The 16,397-nt window shown below is 41.4% G+C and overlaps 2 protein-coding genes across 2 annotated transcripts in view; one reads left to right on the forward strand and one right to left on the reverse strand.

The window, feature by feature from the left end:
• Snx16 (sorting nexin 16) overlaps positions 1 to 16,397 on the reverse strand; it is a 122,848-nt gene that overhangs the window by 77,368 nt on the left and 29,083 nt on the right. The window lies entirely within an intron of this gene.
• The window catches only part of Cds (CDP-diacylglycerol synthase), a 61,076-nt gene continuing 48,819 nt past the window's right edge, over positions 4,141 to 16,397 (forward strand). The window contains exon 1 of the mRNA XM_065224684.1: positions 4,141 to 5,018. Coding sequence (XP_065080756.1) covers positions 4,887 to 5,018 — 132 coding nt within the window. The 5' untranslated portion in view covers positions 4,141 to 4,886. The remainder of the gene's footprint in view (positions 5,019 to 16,397) is intronic.

Genomic DNA, 16,397 nt, shown 5'->3' on the forward strand with positions numbered 1-16,397 from the left:
AGAGGTTAATTATATATAGGTGTTATTAATAAATGCAAACATTAATTTAAGACATATATCATATAATCAACGATAACATTTCTAGATAAATTCTCTCAATTAATGATTAGAGAGATTAATTGAAAGAATATCAATCAAAGATTAAACAGATGCTTGTTACTACTTCCTCCATGAACACAGAATGTGAATTATGGCATAATTACATATTTTTTCAATGTGCACAAATAAATTAAATTAATAAAAACTGTACAAGCAATTATTTTGGCGTACCACGACAATTGTTAAACTAATTTTAATCTGTGAATATTGTGAGTACTTACACAACGGTTATTAAGGAGTCATTAAAAAGTGCTATAAACGCTTTTCACCGCTTGCTGTATAGTGATTATTTAGGAGTCATAAAAGAGTGTAACAAACGCCTCTCAGGTTTCCTCTCTACTAAATTTCAAAGCAGCTGTCAAGAAGTGTCTACAAACGTTGTATAGGAGCTTTCACCAAAACAATAAAGATTGAGTTTAAATATGCATCTATAAACGTTGTATAAAAGTTGCTTCTATCCGGTTATTAAGGAGTCATTGAAAAGTGTTATAAACGCTTTTCACCGCTTGCTGTTCAATTAATATTTAGGAGTCATAAAAAAAATGTAACAAACGCCTCTCAGGTTTCCTCTCTACTAAATTTCAAAGCAGCTGTCAGGAAGTGTCTACAAACGTTGTATAAAAGTTTTCACCAAAACAATAAAGCTTGAGTTTAAATATGTATCTATAAACGTTGTATGAAAGTTGCTTCTATCCAGTTGTTAAAGAGTCATTGAAAAGTGCTACAAACGCTTTTCACCGCTTGCTGTATAGTGATTATTTAGGAGTCATAAAAGAGTGTAACAAACGCCTCTCAGGTTCAATCTCTAATACATTTCGAAGCAGCTGTTAGGAGATGTCTACAAACGTTGTATTAGAGCTTTCACCAAAACAATAAAGCTTGAGTTTAAATATGCATCTATAAACGTTGTATAAAAGTTGCTTCTACTCCTATACCGCGTATACATATAATGCTGTAGTTGAACAGGTTCTCCAAACCAGTGTAAACAAGAGTTTTACAGAAGTTGTAATAAACAAATTGTACAGTTATTATTCAGCATGCAGTTGAATAAAATCACAATGGAAGCGTTTCTTCAACAAGAAATTGATTTTGGGTAAACGTTTTACTGAATACGTTAGACAACACTTTGTGTTGCAGTTGTATAGGTTCTCCAAACCAGTGTAAACAAGGGTTTTATAAAAGTTGTGGTGAACACATTGTGCAATTATTATTCAACATGCAGCTGAACAAAATCAAAACGAAAGCGTTTCTTCAACTGGAAATTGTTACTTGGGTTTACAATGAGATATACATGTTTCCTATTCTGCAATGTTAAATGACTGTCCAATAGTTTCTAAATGTCTATTTACACACGACATATCAACAAACGTCAAAAATCAGTACCAACATTTCAAAGGGGCGTAATTGCTTTTGTAAACAATGGCTTTAGCTGTCGATTTCTCGCAAATTAAAGTTCAATCTTCTAAATTAACAATGCTAGCTGGTAGAGGAAACATTCCTCTACCTATTGGTGTAATTAAATTTAATGAGTGAGCTTTTATTTGCGAGAAATCGACGGCTAAAGCCATTGTTTACAAATGCAATTACGCCCCTTTGAAATCTCGATGAACATTTGAAATGGTCCTATCTGCTTTGATCGATTCTCTTCATCGACTTTCTCTTTTCATAGCCACTGCCATGCAAACAGATTTCGCGCTAATTCTACCACATAGTTTGATAAAGGAGGTTCTTATCTAGCGTACAAAACGTCAAATACAACAGGGAAAGGTTTTGCAGCTTAGTTATTAACGAAAGAGAAAGTCGATGAAGAGAATCGATCAAAGCAGATAGGACCATTTGAAATGTTCATCGAGAAATGTTGGCACTGAAATCGTTAGAAGCAACTCCAATAAAATAAACATAATTATCTTATAAGATAAATCTTTTAGTGAGCAATATTCATCATGAAAACAGGTATATTTTACCTGAATTTTCTCATAGTGCAAACTTATATGTTTTTCCATTAGTTTCTAGATGTCTGTTCCCACCCATTACATATCACCAGTCTTTCACCATGAAATATATCAGACAATATTCATATACATCTTATCTAACGCTAACCACGTTCGAAGCAAAGTATTATCATAGAGGTATCAAGTACTAAGGCTCTGAACCATTTGGTGGATTATTTTAACTTTTGGTTAAAATTTGACAGTTGAAAAGTTATCGATTAACCCTGCTATCCAAGCATGGTTATTTCTGACAGACAAGAAGTTAAATTTTGACAACCGTGGCTCGAAAACCGGCCGATCGACAGCACGGGGATTTTCGAACATAGAAAATAACTTTCGAAATGTCACTTTTAACCACGAGTTAAATTTAACTCGGCAAATGGTTCACAGCCTAAGTATGTGAAATTACGGTAGAAATCATTCCATATCGCAGTCATAGAGTTTTTAAGTGATAATCCAATGGAATCTATCAATCATCACATATAATGAATAAATCTGCTGACATTGCTACACTAATACAAATTCAATGCTAATTTTTATGTGTCCCACACATGAATTTTTGCAATGTGATAAACAAATGATATTTATGTTTCGGACATATACACCCCTATTCTGTATTTCGTTTCGAACGAAATTCTCATACAAAAAAATATTTTTTTGTATGAGAATTTCGTTCGAAACGAAATACAGAATAGGGGTGATAGTTCTTATGTGTTCACATAAAATTCATGTGAAACCACACATACTATTCATTTGACTCATAAATTTCATGTGTACTTCTGAGTGGATTCTGTGTATGTGTGGACACATGAAATTCATGTAGAATTTTACATGGAAATTCGCCAATAAAAATGTGTCGAATTTTATGAGTGTATGTTATCAGATGGATCCAATAAACGGTACATGTCGATTTGTTTCAGTGTAGGTTCGAAAGTGCTGATAGCTGTGCGGCTGTGCCAGCCAGGATCTTGAATCTTTGGTGAGTTAACACGAGTTCAGCCAAAGACCCGCATAAACGCGAACCATAAATTGACCTTACCTAAAATGGTTAAAAATTGTTTATAATCCCTGCTAAACTTTAACTGAAATGGTTATGGAACTTTACATGAACGTTTAATGATAAAGTTTCAACCTTATGTATTATGGTTTTTTGGAACTGGACCTTACAAATAATGGGTTGTTAAGAACCATTACCATTCCAAATTCTTGTTTTCTCCATACATTTTCAGAAAGAGAACTATATAAGAACGTTTTTACTTATGATTTGAGAACATTAATGGTAATGGTTATGGTAGTCAGTAAGGTCCATTAATGGTTTTGTATTATCGCTCAACTTTACGTGGAATATATCGTGAATTGGTAATCAGTAAATTACAGGCAACCAATTTGCGATATATTCCACATAAAGTTGATCGATGTTACAAAACCATTCGTGGACCTTACTGACTACCATAACCATTACCATTAATGTTCTCAGACCATAAGTTAAAAGGTTCTAATATAGTTCTCTTTCCGAAAATGTATGGAGAAAACAAGAATTTGGAACGGTAATGGTTCTTAACAACCCATTATTTGTAAGGTCCAGTTCCAAAAAACCATAATACATAAGGTTGAAACTTTATCATTAAACGTTCATGTAAAGTTCCATAACCATTTCAGTTAAAGTTTAGCAGGGATTATAAACAATTTTTAACCATTTTAGGTAAGGTCAATTTATGGTTCGCGTTTATGCGGGGAGTGAATCGAGGAATGTCGAAACGGTCATTTTAAACATCGTGCTGAAATCTAGTACTTCATTTCTCTCTGGCAAGTGACAGATTCTGCCTGGCGCTGTCATTATCTGACAACGATTTGTTTATTTTCATTAGTAAATGTGTTTGTGCATATTCCGATTTTTGTAATGTATAACGGTGAATCGAAGTATTGAACACAACACACACGCATCTACTGATAGTGGTATTTCCCAGGTGGTATTTATCGCGCTTCAATACGTAAAAACAAACTGTGTTCTTTTTCAACAGTATGAGAGTTTCTGTATAGTGCGTCGGAGGTCATCCATTGATCCATTCAGAACTTTGTCGCGGTCTATACTGTCCGCTTGGGACTAAAGTCGGCTCAGTCTACTAGCAACGGTGGCAGTGTTGTGTGTGTAACGTGCATTATTTATTATCAAAATCCAACCCACCATCAGCTTTACTAGTGCTCGGTTAGAAGCCGTGGCCTGTGAAAGAAAAACGAACGGACAGTGTGTCAGTAGGAATCGGTCACTACTTTTGGTGCGGTGCGCGTGTTCGACGGGTTCGACGGCAAGGAGCGGAAAATAATTTATATTTTGAAATCCATAACAACCGAATAAAGTGTTGCGAGTGAGTATCATTCGCGGAACAGTGCCCAGTTCAGTGTGCGTGCGAGGTGAAATACCTCCAAGGGAGGAATCTTGTACAGAATAGTGGTTCCTATGATCTTGTTTTTGATTACGCTTCAGAAACGAATGTAAACAAAGGGCATTTGGTAAGATCGTTTTGGGTGGTGCTTGTGAAAAAGAAGCATTTTTTTTATCGAGAGTCACTGCAAACAACACCCCGGAGCGCAGGTAGCTGCGATTAAGTAATTCAGTGAATGGCAACAGTAACTGTTGTTGGCAAGGGGGAGGCCACCCTGTGAAGAAAGTCAAGTACAAAGTTCTGGAAAAGTAGCTCTGGTGTGTGCATTGAAGTGAGAAAAGTTTATCGCGAAAAACGGTTCCCAATTTTTAATAATAAAAAGCATCGAAACGGTTTCGCTTGAGCTGGGAAAATGAGCACGGAAGCGGAACTTCGACGACGAAACATCGGTGAGGGAGATTCCCTGGGCGAATCTCAACTCAAACCGGAAGACATCAGCAAGCAGGCCCCACAGGAATCGACCACTGCGGAAAGTTCTGATCATGTAAGTTCGCTTGCACTTTTGAAATTTACATCAGCCTCAGTAAAAAGCAACAGAAACCTTCGCTACAGCGTATGAGCGAAATGGGATAAATTTATCGATTTTTCCACAGTATCTTACCGCGCGCTTCCCATTTTCCTCGCTTTTCCCCTGGAATGATTTTTTCCCTTGCGAATCAGCGCCTGTCTGCTTCTCGGAGTCCGTTTTCGCATTCATTCAACATCGCGCGATGCGGCCGTTTGGCAATTTAGAGACAGAGAGGACACTACCTGAAGGTTACCGGCAGTGCGTGTCTATTTTCCTAATTGGATTTATTCCTGCCGGGATGCCGGGAGCCAATCGATAATTAAAACCCAGTCCCATAATCACACTCCCCTAAAGGGAATTTCGTAACCTCGCTAGCTGCGTGCTGAGCTGAATGCAAAATTCCTTCGAAACATAATTCGACAGGATAATCCAAACTATTGCGACTGGTACCGTTGCTTGCGGAGGGAGTTTTAGCCGGTATTCCTTGGTTCCTATTTCACAAATGGTATCTTTATTACCAAAAACCAGGTATCAAGGAATTCAGGAAAAAATAAAACCGGCCTAAACTCCATCCGCGAACAACGGTACCTCTTTGTAATACCCAACTCTGCAAAGAAATGCAATTTCTCTTAAAAATAAACTAGGCATCTGGGGACAAATTTGTTCAATTTAATGTGAGTCTTGCCTGTGGTGCTTATCTTGCGATAAATTATTACTCACTTGCAGAGAGAAACGATAGCGAAACGAAAGCAACGGATGTTAACTTTTGGTTTCGTTGGGAAAATGGCTTTATCATGCATCTGTTTTTTGTTTGTTTATTCCTTAGTTCTAGTTTGGAGTTTTCGTCCAACAAACTCTGGATTTCCCATCATCAAACATCATGTGCAGTATTTCATACAAATCTCTCTGAAAACAAAATGCTTTTGCAAAAGGCTTTCCCGGCCGGGCGTTCAGAATATGGAACGCATGGTCGATTTCTTAAATGTTGTCTCTTAATAAAATTTGAGTAATTATGCACCCAAATTTATTTTATGCAAGTGCTTAGATGTTAAGTCTGCGAGACTGTGAGAACAAGTATTTTTTAAATAACAAAATTGTTTTCATTCAGATCCTATTATCATAGAACATTATGATCAGGGGGTTCCAAAAAAAAAACATGATCAATATTTAATAAAAATAAAAAAAAAATGTGTCACCGCGCCATCTTTGCGACAAAAACTTGAACTGTTTTTATTCATCAAATTGTAGTCCTAATTAATCTAAGAAACTTCACTGAAGATGTCAACTCAATTGGATGCAATCCCAGAACGTTAATATTTTTCCTGCTAGATTTTATTCCTGGCCCATTGTGCATTGAGAGGCAGCGGGTTCGATTCCCGGTTCGGTCGAGGAGATCTTTCAGGTTGGACATTTTCTCGACTTCCCTGGGCATTGAGTATCATTGTGCTTGCCACATAATATACAAGTTCATGCATTGGATACGTGGATACGTCTATTAACGTCTCTTTAAACTGTTCCCCTACAAGAGGAGAATTTAGTTCATTCGAGACGGGTTTTAAACATCAGCTGTTTCATCATTGTGTCCCCCGTTAGGTCGGTCGTCCTCCCTCACACACCTTGGTCTTTAGGACCTTAAAGAATGCCTCTTGTCGAATAAGGTGGCATGACTACCAGTCATTTTCTTTCTAATGCCACTTCAACTTACTCATGCTTATATCATATCGTATGAGTCTAACGCCCTCAGGAAGTTGAGTACAGTTTGCTCTGTACTCCTGTCGTTGAACAATACCTCACGGATTGAACCAACGACACTCATATCTTCCCTTAATTGTGCTCTTGCCGGGCACTCCACCAATAGATGATTTACATCTAATACCGCACCGCATCCTTAGCAGTAGGCCACACTGCCGCTAAATCGAGGGTGAGTGAGCCGTGTATGACCAATCCTCAGCCGAGTCAAAACTTTCTGATCTCGAGAATTAGGTGCATCCTTCCACTCTTGTGTAGTGTTCTTGATACGACGCAGGAATGCATCACGGTTGTTATGCCAAGACACATTCCATGCGTATCGCGAGGTCTGCTTCACCCAGCGGGTAGCGTCACTATAAGGCACCGGAGTGGCCTCTAGTCGAGCAAGACGACCCTGGTTAGCTAGTTTATCAGCAGCCTCATTCCCTGGTATACCTGCGTGTCCAGGTACCCATACAAAGGTTATGTTAGCGTACCGTTGCACCTCTAACAGCCACGGGTGTCCAACCTGCCCATGCTCAAGGGCAGAGAGACAACTCGCAGAGTCAGAAAATACAACGGCCTGAGACCCATTTGCTAGCCTACAAGCTTGCAGGCCTCAGCTGAGAAGATACCACATAGACCGGGTAACCATCCGCAGCGGCTTATGTCCTCCCCAGACACCCCATAACCAACCTCCTCTTCGATTAATGAACCGTCCGTAAATAGCTTGAGCCTTCCCTCGTATGAGGCAGCGACCTCCCTAAATGCAGCTTTCGCCACACTAGAGCTAACCCCCGCCCCGCACATAGCTTTAACCCTCCAATCAACTTTCGGGGCAGTAGCATCCCATGCCCGTTGCCACAGCCTAGCTCGGTGGGCTAACGTGGGAAGATCTACTCCCGTCAAGTCGCTCCACCATTCTCTCGCCCTTGCAACCGTGGGCCTGTCATTGAGAATGGGATCCCTTTCTAGGAGCCTTAGCGCCTTGGTGGCCAGGTCTTCGGTGACAACATTCACCAAAGGGACCTTTCCATTCTCCACCAACAGAGAAGCTATTGGTGAAGACCTCAGCGCTCCGCTACAAATTCTGTACGCCTCATTGTACTGAGGTTCCAGAATCTTGAGCAGGGAGACACCACCCCTGCTCCACAGTTCCGCCCCGTAAAGGATGCTAGGGACAACCAGAGCCCTAGCAACCTTGGTCAATGTACTACGAGAGGCTTCAGAGAAGCGACCATTTAGGGTCCGAAGGATATTCAACTTGTTGTTGACGTTATCCTTCACCAACTTGGCGTGCTTAACAAATCGGAGTTTGTTATCAATAGTCACACCAAGCAGTTTCATCTCGCGTACGGCCTTGACCGCATGCTCACCGATACTAACATAAGGCAGGTTCGGTCTGTGATGATGACCAAAGCAGACGTGCAGCAGTTTGGACTTCTCGGGGGAAATCACAAACCCAACACCATCTGCCCAGTCAACGACAGACTGAACTGCATCCTGCATCTTGTGCCTAACCACCCTACTGTATTTACCTAACACGATAAGGGTAATATCATCGGCGTATACAATGATGTATACATCCTTGGGAATGCGTTCAAACACTGAGTTCATCGCATTGAGAAACAGTGTAACCGAAAGGACAGACCCTTGCGGGATGCCATTCTCCAGCAACCTCGAGGTAGATGTTGCGCCAGCGTTCAATACTCGGAACCTACGGTTCTGTAGAAAGTTTTCTACGTAGTTAAACATACATCCTTGGAAGTCCCAGCTCTTGAGGGAAGTCAAGATAGGAAGCTTCCATGTCATATCATATGCCTTGGACAAATCGAGGGAGACTACATCTACATGCAAATCTTCCGACGAGGCCTTGTCCAATAAATGATCGAGCTCAGAGAAGAACGTCTCCGACCCATAGCCGCATCGAAATGCGTGTTGCCGTGGGTGGATCCGTCCCTGCCTCTCCAGCTCGGTTGACAGACGACGGTTAACCATCCGCTCGAGTTTTTTTTCCCATGCAGCTCAGCAGGGTTATCGGTCGATAACCCTCTGTTAGGGTTTTATCCTTCCCATGTTTGGGAATAGGAATAACCAACCCTTCTTTCCACTCGTCCGGTATCGGGCCAGAAAGCCAGACTTCGTTCATAGTAGCAAGAAGAGCCAATCGGCCGGCAAGGGGTAATCTCCTAAGCAGGGGATACCCGATGTCGTCAGGGCCCGCAGCCTTACCAAGGCCGCGGCGCAGGGCCCAGTTGAGTTCTACAAGCACGAATACCCTGTTGTAGTCTTTAACTAGACTACACTGCCTGTCACGGGAGTAGCGGTACTCCCCCTCAGCCAATGACTTTACACGCAGGAACTCATCACTGTGATTGCTGTTTGCCGACACCTTGGCAAATTGATCAGCATGGGCCTCACTGATAAGTCCTGGGTCTTTCGTGTAATCGCCATCCAACTTAATAACCCTCTCAACATGTCTGTTCTTACCACCGACAGACTTTACCTTTCGCCATAGCTCACCAGAGCTAGTGGTTTCCGATATGTCCGCGGTGAAAGCAGACCATGTATCCCGCTTTGCAGCTTTGATTACGCTTCTAGATTTAGATCGAGCAAGCTGAAACTCCCTCAATCTATCGGCCCTAGAAGGATCATCAAGCTGCAACCTACGCAGCGCCCTTAGACATTTACGTCTAGCCTTAATCGCTGTATGAACTTCTGTCCTCCACCAAGGGACAGTTTTCATACCTCCTCTCCCTCCAGCCTTTGGGATGTGACGACGAGCGGCTTTACTCAAGATTTGGGTCCAGTCACCTGGTCTCAGTATCCTGTCATCACCAGGCAGTTGGCGACAGACTTCTTTGCCAAAGCTGTCCCAATCTGCCTTCTCAAGGTTCCATCTCAGCCTTGTCACAGTAGACGGGAGGTCTACAGCCTGTGACAATGAGATAGGAAAATGATCACTTCCGTGTAAGTCATCGTCAACCCGCCAGATAAACTGGCTGGCTACATCCCAAGAGGCTATGGCCAGATCAATCACGGACTCTACCCCGGTGGTGGGATCGAACCGAGTCGGTCTGCCATCGTTCAGCACTGAACAACCCAACGTTATGTGATCCCCAGGAGGGGTGATGCGCATTCAGATCGCCCACTATCACATAAGGGACAGGCAGCTGCGAGATGAGATCTTGCAGTTTGCCGATGACGTTCACTTCCTTGCCAGCCCTATTCCTCGGAGCCATGTATAAGTTAACAACAGTCAGCTTATACGGAAACTGAATGTTGGCCGCGGTGGCCTCCAATTCAGTATCCAACTGCTCTACCTTATGTGGTATATCTTCTCTAATAGCCAATCCAGTGCCGTGGATGTAGGCATTAATGTGAGGCTTAATATACCACTTATATCTACCACCGAGATAGTTTGGAGGTAGATCTGCTACCTTGGCCATCGTTTCTTGGAGAGCGACGACACAAGGCTTCAGTTTCTTTGTCAATAGCTGGATCTCAGATAACTTTGATCGCAACCCATGGACATTCCATTGCAGTATTACGTTCGATGGCTCTTTACCATTCTGTTGTGGGACATCAGACATGGTAACTACTTTTTACCGGCAACAGCATCGCTTTCGCGCTCCGATACCGAGTCAATGGGGGGAGAAGGTGCTGTGTTTTCTCCTTTTTCCGGCTTTTCTTACCTCGAGTGTCCTCGAAGCCGGCGGTCTACTTCCGTTTCCTACGGGTCACGGGAGCAGTAGCCTCGCTCTCATCAGAGTCGAGGTTAACGCCAACTCTTTCGAGTTGTCCAACAAGGGAAGCACATTCCATCTCAAGGCGAGTCTTGGACTCCTTGAGCAGTTTGATCTTCCCCTTGCCAAGGGCGACCTCCTTTCGTAGACTTTCCACCAACTTTTCCAGGAGCTGTTTATCCTTATCGGTTGGTGTTTCGGCATCAGGCAAGGGGTCGGTGCCAACCTCTTGGGTTAGCACTTTGCCCTCCCTACCAGTAGTCTTTCCACTCTTGGTAGCAACTTGCGTAAGACCGGCAGGTGGACTAGCACCAACCCCAGTACTCTTGCACTGGGTAGTCCCCTTTTTGCCGGCCTTCGCACCCTTTGCAGATGGAGCTCCGTCTGTTCCCTTGCCCTGAGGGTTCGACTTCGCAGCTCCCTGCTTGGCCTTCTTCTTCTTCTTCCATTGGGAAGACAAAAATGGCACCTGCTGACCCTTACCAGAGTCAACAGTTACCCTCGAAAGTTAACACCACGGATGAGGTGTTAACCTTCCCCTCGCCACTACCCTTGCAGATTCTGTGGACATCTACTACACCTTGTGTAGCAAAATGCTCCTTCAGAGTCTGCTCCGATTCGTTGATGATATCAACACTTGATACCACGCAACGAATTTTGTTCAAGGTAGGGTGTGCACCCACCCGAACCTTGAACCCTCCGCTAAGTTCAGTGATCTGCTTCAGCTTTTCAGCATCAGCAGGATCACTAACCTCTAGCACGTAACGCGAACCACCCCGATCCGTGTGGGCCTCAACAGTATGCCCAGCAGAACGCTGAACCACTGAACCACTGAGGTTCCACGCTACTTTTCCACCTCCTTCGACTGCCTCCATGAGGAGAACAATCGTCCCGCTGCGTTTATTTTTCGCCAGGGTCCGTCGACCCTCACAATAGCTGACTCTGTTTTGCATCATCAACTATTTCGTACGGGAAAGACCCTCTCGGGCCGAAGCCGCCGGAGTCTGTTCCCAATGCAAACCTTAGGGGAAAAAATATAGGACAGTGCCTCACCCCTATCACACTGAACGGAAACACTTAAGACGGGAGGTTCCATCTACCAGCCCGAATCGCTCCGTTGCTTCAAACGTGGACACTAGAAGTAGGTCCATACACTCTACCTACAGAATGCATTCATCCTGAACAAACTTTAGCCACACGAAATCCACTATCTACAATTGTTTAAAGTCCGGTAGACAACTGACTGCCGCCAGAAAGGCTGAGCACGGTAATCGGATGGGCCTAAGACATGACTAGGTCCAATCCTGCACACACTCAAAACATTTGGACTCCCCCGTTCTTGTTCGCGTTTCTGGCTACAACGCATCATAGCCAGCAACCCCACCGAGCACCGCGTGGAGGTAAGAATCGGAGTTCAGATGCACAGATATCGCAAGTCGCCGATCGTCTGGCAGAGCCCGACAACCGTTGACGAGCGTTCTTATGCACTGCTTTACCCGGCGGTTCATGCATTGGATGCTACTGTGATGCTATAGAAAGCTCCCAATTAATAACTGTGGAAGAGCATCTAGTTGAGCCGACAAAACGCTCACTACAGAAAGCGTAGATAGCCTAGAAGAATAAGAAGAAGGGTATAAGGATTGTTCCAATACAAGTTTGTTGGTGTAATTTACAGGATTGCCAAAACTACAGATCAATCAGTGTTTCAATAGATTTTTCAGAGTCTTTAAAACCAAGAATCTGTATTCACAGATCACAGATTTTCGGGTTTTAAATAGACCTGTGCGCCGCCGCGCCACGCCGCCGCCGCCGACGATTTTCATACGCCGCCGCCGCCGATGAAATTGAGCCGGCGCGCCACTGCAGAAAAATCGTTCACGCCGCCGATGTAATTTATGTCACGCCGATGAAAAATCCGCAACACCTTTTCGATAAAATGCATCTTGAACGCGTTGAAATTAGAACTTATGTGCACACTCGTTCATGGCTACTCAAAATTGAGTGAAAAACCACTGAATTTCATTGAAACCGGATCTACTCTAAATTTAGTAACATAGTCAGAACTAAATTTTGAGTAAAACGGCGTTTCTTTTCTTTCTTTTTTTCTTTAGGATTAATAAACCAAAAACTGAAAAGCATTTTAATCAAGCATTTTATTTTAAATAAAACAGATTGTAAAACAATTACCACGGCGGCTGCAATTTGCACCATTTTTGAATGATTTCTTTCGAAATTCGAAAGGCAAACTTCGTATTTTTCAGGACTGAAAAATTTCATTACAGCTAAAAAAATACTAATATGAATTATGAAGCAATGATATATTGTTATAATAATTTTTATATGTAAGATACAAGAAGAGGAGGTAAAGTTTGTGTATGATACATAAAACCTTTCAATTTCACTTGCAGAGTGTCGCAATTAGCTATTAGTTATAACGAAGGGTACTCACTCATTGAAATATCTCATTTAATTATGACCCTCTGAATGCAAAATTGACAGTTTTTATGTGTCCTACACAAACTTTACCTCCTCTTCTTACATAAAAAATATTATTAAAATATCTCAAAGTTTCATAATTTTGAAAAGTAGCGGTTTAGCTGTATTAAAATTTTTCAGGTCACTATTCCATTTGTTTTTTTTTTGAGTCAACAAATGGGCTGAAAACTCAACATTTAATCCGCCTTTATTTATTTATTTATTTATTTATTTTTGCGTCAATGTTACTCATATTCAAAAATCCCAACTACTCATGCTTTGGCGTTTAAAAAGAAGTTATGAAAATGAATACGTCTGACGCATGTTTGAGTAACCTCTAACAAGCCTGAGGCAGCGATTTAGCGTCATTTAGTTTTTTGACGTTTGTTCGCACTTTCTCTATCTAGCACACAGGGATGTATACACGAAGATGTATACACACAGGGATGTATATACGGATCCAAGGGGTAAGTCACTCAGCACATTGTGCCACAATTAGATTCGGCATAGCTTGAGCACATCCATCGGTACACCTTTGGTACAATCTCGTAGGCATTTTATTGTTGTAAATAAAATGAAGGAACTGCTGGTCACTGAAATTGTTCAAAACATTACGTGCTGTTTGGTTATATATTCATGAACATCCTCTTATGAGATATACCTGAGGAACTCAGACCGACAGTTCACTTCTTGGTTCACTTATAGATTTAAATCTGAAATGCCGCTATACCGATTTATCCTTGCAATTTCAAACCAAAACATTCCAGGTGTCAGAAATACCGGGTTGCCGCGATGGGTATTTTACAAAAAAACCGCAGCTTGCTCTATGACTGGCACAATCGGCACACCTGCGGCACACTAAAAAAAAAGATGACCCAAGATTGGTGTGTGGAGTGACCTACCCCTTGGATAAAGCATTATTTGTCCTCCAGTTCACTGGTTTCGTCTCGATAAGTTTGCTTCTGCCTCACCTATAGATCCTGCACATCGGTCTCGTCTCAGTTACGCATTTGATTTTTGACGTTTTGGTTCTCATTCACGACAACTTCCACGATGTCGAATTTTAATTTAAATAAAATTCCTTTGAATTTTCTGTCGATTGATACTTCGAGAGGAAAAAACCTTTCAAGTGATTCGCGGAAATACTTTGGAAAAAATATGTATACTAAAAGTGAGGAGAAAATACATATCCAGAACAACATGTGAAAAGGGCATACAAGCTTTTTGTAAACAAACCTTTTTATGCCCTTTTCTCGCCACCCATATGACACCAACGCAAACCTTTAACATCACCGGGTAGGGGACACTTTCCCCTTCCCGATGATATTGCTGGTTTGCGTGGGCGACCCTCGGTTGGTGAGAAAAGGGCCTACAAAGGTTTGTTTACAAAAAGCTTGTATGCCCTTTTCACATGTTGTTCTGGATATAGTGAAGGAGAAAGTGTTCTGCTCGTTATGCATGTCAGAGGCTTACAAGAGGCCAGGTGATACCGAAGTCCGGAATTGTAAGTCGAAAAAAAAAAAAATCAGACAAATATTAACCGATATCGAAGAATCTGGAGATTGGCTTGATATGGATGAGCAACACCCGTTATCTATTATGGAGGAGCAGCTAGATGGCCAATGAAACGAATATCAATGTTCAATTTGACGGTGGACCTAAATAAGCCCCAACACTTAAAACAATCACCGTAACACGTTGGCATTACTTACTTAAGATGATGAAAAGTCTCGAACTGAAGAGAGCTGGCGTGAATGCTTTATTGAACCGTCTTAATAAGCACGATCTCATATTGACAGGCGCTAGTTGAAGACTTGCGAAACTTTTTTGAGCCGTTTGAGGTGAGTTTTTTTAAAGTCGTGGTTCTGAAACTATAATTCTAGATAGAGCTGGAATAAGGGCGTAAAACCTTTTGTAAACAATAACTTCTTTCGATAATATATAGAAAGTTAAGGCAAGTCAACACAAATAAACATCACCATCGGATAGGGGAAGACTTCCCCTACCAGACAGTTATGTTGGTTTGCGTGAGAGTGCTTTTGATTTTTTGATTTTTTAACATTTGAAAAGCGCATATTTTTAGTATAAAAACATCAATAACTCTTGATCGACGAAAGATATTGACAAGCTTTCTACAGCAAAAATTTGCGCCTTCTAAAGATCTAAAAGTCGTTTTAAGATACCTTTGCTGAGAAATTTGAAATAAGAAAACTAGAGCAAAATAACTGTTTTTTAGCACCACCCTAACTCAATTCAAGAAAATAGCTCTAAATCGGCCAATTTAAGAGACACAAAAAAGTTGTTTTTAACAAAGTTGCTTGAAATTACCTCAGCTATAACTTTGCCGAAAAATGTATACCTTAATTTATTCAAACAAAAAAGTTAGATTTTTGATTTTAATGATAATAAGAACCACCCTAGAATTCATTATCATTGAAATGAGGGCCTAACTATAAGGAAAAACTTTGTAGAAAAGACTTTTAGCGGAATTCACTAATATAAATGCATTTAAAACGCATCAGTGTTCTTCCAGTTAATCTTGACATTTTGAAATTGTATCATTTTGGCAGAAAATGAGCTTTAACTGAAAAATTGTCTCAGTCAGTCTCAGTCTCATTTATCGCTATCAACATGTTCAATAAATGAAAAAAATCCTAGGGCTCATTACATTGGTACATAATGCAACAGATTGCTTTTCAATACTATCCACCTCTACATAACGTACTTTTCTTATACTTAATAAAAGGGTTGTAACACTTTGCCATACGACTCTACCCCCTGCAATTTTAATAAGCATTTGACATACTTTGAGAATGTCTCAAAATTGAGAACGACTCAAAAATGAGTAAGAGTTACTCATATTTGAGTACCGGTTACTCAAATTCACGAAAACGTAGGTCACTCATAGAATGAGTCAATTTTCCGACGCTTTTCCGAGGAAAACATCTCGGATATGAGGAAAACTGAATATGGTTTTAGTCTGTCCACTAGTGCACTTCTAACCTGTGTACAATTTTCTTAAATTTTCCCCATATTTAAGAAGTTTCCGCGGGAAAGTGTCGCAAAATTTATTCACACTATGAGTGACCTACGTTTTAGCGATTTTGAGTAATCTGAACTCGAATGTGGGTAGCATTTTTTGTACATGTGCGGTTGGCTTGAAAAGTATTTTTTTTTTCTAAATCATTAAAAATAAACTCACGCCGACCCACGCCGCCACGCCGCCGCCGCCGAAAGCAAACGGCGTGACGCCGCCACGCCGCCGCCGCCGGTAGAAAATAACATATCACGCCGCCGCCGAAATTTTTTTGATCGGCGCACAGGTCTATTTAAACAGATTACACAGATTTTTAAATTATGATCTAACATTCCAAAAAGAAAACTTAAGTTGTTTAAAAAACACAAC

This window comes from Ochlerotatus camptorhynchus, unplaced genomic scaffold, assembly GCF_037179485.1.
Source record: "Ochlerotatus camptorhynchus isolate MF236.1 unplaced genomic scaffold, CSIRO-AGI_Acam_v1.1 ptg000213l, whole genome shotgun sequence".
Classification (NCBI taxonomy): domain Eukaryota; kingdom Metazoa; phylum Arthropoda; class Insecta; order Diptera; family Culicidae; genus Ochlerotatus; species Ochlerotatus camptorhynchus.